We start from the raw sequence: 6,000 nt of genomic DNA on the forward strand, positions 1-6,000 counted from the left end.
CAACGGAGGCACACACCCACCTCCTGACATGCTTGACAAATGAGAGAAGGAAGCTAGGGCCTGTGGGAACATCTCAACCTGGGAGCTAGGAACCCGCTTCCTGGACTCGTACCGCGACAAGAGTGATTTCTTTTCCCTATGAGTCTTGAGTGTCTGTAAAATGGGAATCCAGTTGAACCCCCCTACTGCAGGGTTTGGGGGAAACAAATGGGCTCTCTGACAGAGAAGGAATGGCGGGTGTGAGCACTCTGTGGTACCAGGACTGGCCCTAACTTGACTCCAGACTCTCTCTGGGGACTCAGGAATTCCAATACTGCAGGTTAGGGAACCTGAAACAGAGAGAAAAGGACAGACTACTTCATTGTTTAGAAGGAGTAAGGGATGAACAGAAGTAGGTCTTTCACATCCTGGGGATAGCAGGCGGCCACTGGGGGAGGGGAGGATGAGGCTGGCATCGGCTCATCTGGGAGAGAAGCTTAGAGTTGGCGGTGGGGTCCGCTACAATGAGCTTGGAAAGCGGGAGGCTACAGTGGGTGAATGGGGACCTGGGGGGCATATGATATGATGCATGCACCACCCTTATGGCTGCCATGGTCCTGCCTAAGTCACCTAGCAGGGTCTCCAAGCCTCCCACGCTGAGAGTAACTGAGGGACCCCTCCTCTTAGCTGCCTGAGGTATGGAACAGGCAGAGCCAAACACAAATTATGGCTGGATTAGAATAAGACCCCATGCAGTCTTCGAATTCCTGCCCTTGTCTGATGCCAGCCTTGTGCCCACTGATGGGGACTGGGAAAGGGCCAATTCCCTAATCCCTAGGCTCCTCCCTCCTGAGAGATTCCACTGGGAGCTCCCCCACATCCCCTGGAGTATTTTTAGCTCTCACTTGGCCCGTTCAGAGGCCCTTTAAGGCCCTCTGGCTCCCAGCCCAGGATGCAGTGGTCTACAGCCAGAGGCCTGCACATGGATGGAGGAAGGGGTTCAGAGGGTAGGGTCCACCTTCCTCCTACCACAGCCAGGTATATGTAAAGTCAGGGTTAGGGAATCCCTAGACTGGGACAGACCTTACTGGTGTGCAAGTTGTAAATGGGTCCAGGTTTAAAAAAAAAAATCTAAAAGCTGACCTCTCCCAGAGCACCACTGAATCCACCCCCAACCACAGACAGAAGGGGCAAAGGCAAAGTAAAGCTCTCAAGAGATAGAACCTCCTGTCCTGGAGTCGAGCTGGTCACGGGGGAGCGGAGAGCGCCCTGCAAGCAGATGGATGGGTGAAATGGAAGATCAAGGGCTCTCAACGGCTACCTCCTTATCCTTTCATTTGGCTCCATCTAGAAAGCCCCACCTGGCCTCTGGGGAGCCCGTGAGCTCCAAGTGCAGGGAATGAAACTCTTCACCCTGACCAGCCCTCTATACCTCCATCTCTCCCAGGCAGTTCAAAGCTAATAGAATAACTGAACAGAGAATGCAGGATCTGAGAAGACTGGGGAATGGGACCCAAGAGAGTTCAGGGCACCAGGCTGGCTCACCCCAAAGAAGAAGAGGCCCTCGGGACTCTGGGGGTGGAGTGATGCTCAAAGAAAACCCAGCAGCTTCATTTCAGGGACGTGTGTGGTGGCTCCTATGGGAGGATTTTGGGGAACCCCCAGGGCCTCGCTGGGGGTCTTCATCGCTGTCCCCCTCCTATGACCAGCATGGAGGCAGTAGGGAAGGAGACAGCTACTCCAGCCTGAGTAAGGGGGAGGCCAGTTCTTGGATGCCAGCTCTATGCCCCGCTGCCTGATTTAGCCACCTCCCCAGAGGCTCTCCTATGGCGGCTGAAACTGCAGCCCTCACCATCCTCCCCTACCCCTCCTTGCTCTGCCTACCCAGCCCCCCTGGTGACTCAGCCCTAGAACCAGAGCAACAAGCTGGAGGGAAGAGGGAATGAAAAGATGGAAGACTGAGCTCTTGGCAAGGCCCTAAGTAAAAAGGACGAGACTGGTTCTCTCCTTTCTCTTTTCCCTGGCTTTCAGTAGGGATTCCATGTTTGAAACTTGGTGGCATTCTCTGAGTTGTCTAACCGCAATCCACCTCACTGCAATGGACATTTCCTTTCTCCCTTTTTTGAGACAGGGTCTTACTGTGTACCCTGGACATCCAGTAAGCTGCCAAAGTCCTCATCCTCCTGCCTTCCTCTCTGAGTCCTGTCATGACAGGTGGATGCCACCCCACGGGATACCAATCCCCCCTTGCTGCTTTCTTTTCTGCAAGATCAGCCCTCCACCTCCTGCCCCTCTCAAAGCCTTTTGGCCTAGAATGGCCACTGGAGAAATCCAGCGGAGAAGGGGAAACCACATCAGGCCTCGTTCCCACAGCCACAGATGCTGTGCCATTTCTGCTGGCACGAGCTTCGAAGGCTGCCAGGAACCTGCCCTGCTCAGGGAGCATGTTTCAAGAGAGCACAGCAGGTAGGCCAGGCCCCTGCCTACCTCAGGCATGACCTCATTTCCAGGAGCCACTCCCTCCCAGGTTTCCGGGACAGCCTCATTTCCAACAGCAAAAGGGAGAGGGGACCTAGAGGAATCTGTCAGTGAAGTTAGGCCAGAACAAGAGGGAACAACAGAGCAGAGTCAGGGACGGTCAGGGAACACCTCCCAAATGAGCTGCTCTTCTCCATCTAAGGGGCCTTATGTAGCACCAAAAAGCTCAAAGTGAGCCGGACCTAGTCACAGATTGGGAGTCAGAGGAGGGTGGATCTCTGTGAGTTCAGGGCCAGCCTGATCTACAAAGTAAGTTCTAAGACAGCCAGAGCCACATAAGAGAGACCATGTCTCAAATAAATAAATAGATAAATAAATAAGTAAATAAGCAAGCAGCATGGGTTATGGGTGGGGTACCCAGCATCTATCTTGGACTTTTACACAGAGCTCTCCCCTCCCTGGTCCCCCAGTGACAATGTACAAAACCATGATTGTACATATACTCTCAGGAGTCCCTGAACAGCTGGCAGACCCCAAAGGAAGGCCTGTGAGCCACCCTGCTCTTCCAAGGGGTCTTGGATGCTGATGGAACCTGAGACTGTAGTTTGACTTATTATCCCTAGAACACTGGGGCAGCTGCTCACATCTGGCTACACAGCTGGCTGCAGTGTATCCCAGCTGCTTCTCCCAAAGGGCTGGAGAGCTGAACTCAGTTAGACAAAGACAGAGCTAAGTAAGGTACAGAAGCAGCTGTGGGCAAGACACAGAAGACCATCTGGTCAGAACCATCTGCCCTTGGAGGCCCATTAGTTTCAGCATTCTCCCAGCTGCCTGGAGAAGAAAGAAGAAGTCTTTCACTTGGCCAACTTGGGTAGGACCCGTAGGTGGGAGAGGTTCTCAGCCCCAGAGCCTTCTGGTGTCCACTGGACACACCAGGACCATTCTGGACACACCGTCTCGTTAAAGCACTGCTAACACTGAGAAAGGTGTGATCTCTACCAGCTGTTAGAGACAGAGCCAAGACAAGACAATAGGAGAGGGCACACTCAGCTTCTCCTTTACCATGTCAAGATGCCCCCTCAGGCCAGCAGACGTAGGAAGGTACAACCTCACCCTGGGGGAACTGGCCCCTGGGAGGGGACTCTCTCCCTCAAAGTCACAGAAGTGGGGCGGGGTCACTGCAGAATTGTGTTTTACTCTCCCCAGGTCTCCTCCATTGTGTTAGCTCGGGCCTTGCACCTTCAGCAGCATCAGAGCATAGGAAAACTATGCTCTGGGCTAGGACACGGGAGGAAAAGGCACTGCTGCAGCAACAATCTGCTGTCAGAGTCTCAGAAAGGTAGAAGGTTAAATCTGCCTGGCCAGGGCGAGAAGGGTGTGGCGGCCCTACCTTCTGCAGGGGCCAGGTAGGGTAGAGGCTAAGTCCAGGTGGGCAGTACAGATGGGCTGGGCCAGCAGGGCAGAGGCAAAGGCTTTAGTGAGTTGGACTTTGAACATTCCAAACTTCCTCAAGTTTCTACAGGCCCCAGCCAGAGCAGAGAGTGGTTTCAACACTCCTACCCTTGACTGTGTCTTTTAATTTAGTAACTGTCAGTGGCCGGGTAGGAGTAAATGCCTGGCAGACCACCCAGCTCAAAGGTCTGTGTGATCACCACTGTGTTTCCCTGGGCAGCCTCAACTCTTCCGGGCACCCCGGTCCCTCAGCTAGTCACCTCAGCACACAGAACCCATGCAGAGAAACCTCAGACACCTGGATGCGACTGGTGTGGCCTGAGTGTTCACGGGGAGGGGCAGGTGACTGGATACACCCTTCTCCCCTCCTCCACTCCGCTCAGCTCTTCCCGCTCCTTGCAGCTGTTGCAAAGGAGAGCAGAAGAAAGAGAAAACACCATTTCCCTCTTCAAACCAAAACAAACACACTCAGGGCTGCTGATTCAACATGAATCTGTGGAATGCAGGGAGACGTCTGGTGGGAGTACCCCACTGCTTCCGGGTGGGCTCTGGCCTCTGAGGCTTAAGACAGCGCCTCCTCTGTCTTCTACTGTCTGTTCCTCCAGGGGTCTGACGGAGCCTCTGGACAGCTCCAAACGCCCAGCCTCTTCATCACATCACTCTGCAATGCCAAGCCCTTGAGAAGCCGTCCAGCCGGGCTCTGCAGAGGGCGTGGCTGCTGTGGCCACTAACGAACTGAGCGGTGTAATGGGGGCTTAAACGCATCCATCTCGGGTTCTGCTCAGGCGGAGGGGAAGAAGGATGCGATACGTGTTTCCTTTACAGTGCTCTCCCCGACAGGGAAGAAGCTAATGTTAGATACTGGATCCTCAGGGTGCTGGGCAACAGAGACCCTACTTCTGCTCTCCGAAGAGGTCTGCAGCGTGGAGCGGCCGCGTCTAGACAGGTTCTGGCCAGGTCAGCACTTGCTATGATTACTGCCCCCCATCATCCACTTCCCGCCAAGCCCCACAATCGGAGGGCTGCGGGCGTACCCGCCCCCTTAATTCTGGCTCACAAGGAAAGGCCAGCAGCAGCAGGCCTGGAAGTCAGTGGGCCCAGGGCTCCGACTCGCTTAGGTCAGGCATCAGCGGCGCAGACCCCCTCTCGTACCCCACCTCACCGCCGCCAGGCTGACTTACAGGTAGCGCTGCTGTCGCTCGGTTTGCCGATGGAGGGCGACCGAGTAGCCGAAAAGGCTACCCGGGTTCACCGCCTCCTTCACCACCAGGAATCGGGTGTCCAGGTTGAAGGCGAAGGCGAACCGGCCGCTAGCCGCCACCATCAAGGCCAGGGCTCCGAGCATCCAGCCAGGATCGCCGGGCGCGCAGCGGGGGCCTGGGCCCATGGCTGCGAGCACCCGGGCCAGGCGAAAACACGAGAGGGCTCGGCACTGGGGGTGGCGAACGGTTCACCTGCTCCAGGCGCCGCCAGAGGACACCCAAGCCCGCAGCGCCGCTGAGCCCGGAGTCCTAGGCAATTTCTTTCCCTAGTCCGGGTCAGCTTCACGTCTGCTCTGGGGTGGCGCTTCTCCAATCCTCTTTCCAGGTCCGTGGATCTATTCGGTCCGTGGATCTATTCTCCCGCTAGTCGGGTGGACAGGTCACCGTGCCCGACTCCCGGCACCCGGTTCCCTAGATGGTGCTAGCCGCGCCCCCTTGGCGGTGTTAGCTCTTTGGATCCCAGCTAGGTGAAGGAACTGAAAGGCAAACCCTCCACCGCCAGGAGGGCAGGAAGGAGGGATTCTCTCCAGCGCGTGCCCCGCCTCCCCACTGCCCAGCCCTGCACCTCCCCACCTTGCGCGCCCAGCCCGGGCTCCGCTTTCCTTCCGGGGAAAGAGAAAAGGTCCCCGCTCGGCCGCCGCCTCTTAAAGGGGCAGCGCCGCCCCTCCCTCTCCATCATTCCTACCCTGACTCCGCCCTCTCTCTCAGACACCTGTCGGGAGCCCTTAAAGACCGGATTTCCCCTCCCAGCGGCTTGCTTCTCCTTAGAAGCATAGCCTTCGGTGCAAGACTGATTGGACGGGCGGGGCCGGAGGTGGGATTTGTCTAG

The 6,000-nt window shown here is 56.3% G+C and overlaps 1 protein-coding gene across 2 annotated transcripts in view; it reads right to left on the bottom strand.

The window, feature by feature from the left end:
- Itga3 (integrin subunit alpha 3) overlaps positions 1-5,693 on the bottom strand; it is a 30,462-nt gene extending 24,769 nt beyond the window's left edge. The window contains exon 1 of one of the 2 annotated variants that reach the window (XM_013117662.3): positions 5,091-5,693. In XM_013117662.3, the coding sequence (XP_012973116.1) occupies positions 5,091-5,296 (206 nt within the window). In that variant the 5' untranslated portion in view covers positions 5,297-5,693. The remainder of the gene's footprint in view (positions 1-5,090) is intronic. The other variant, XM_005075859.4, reaches the window with a different exon arrangement.
- Between the last annotated feature and the right edge of the window lie 307 nt (positions 5,694-6,000).

This window comes from Mesocricetus auratus, unplaced genomic scaffold (assembly GCF_017639785.1).
Source record: "Mesocricetus auratus isolate SY011 unplaced genomic scaffold, BCM_Maur_2.0 Super-Scaffold_100007, whole genome shotgun sequence".
NCBI lineage: Eukaryota > Metazoa > Chordata > Mammalia > Rodentia > Cricetidae > Mesocricetus > Mesocricetus auratus.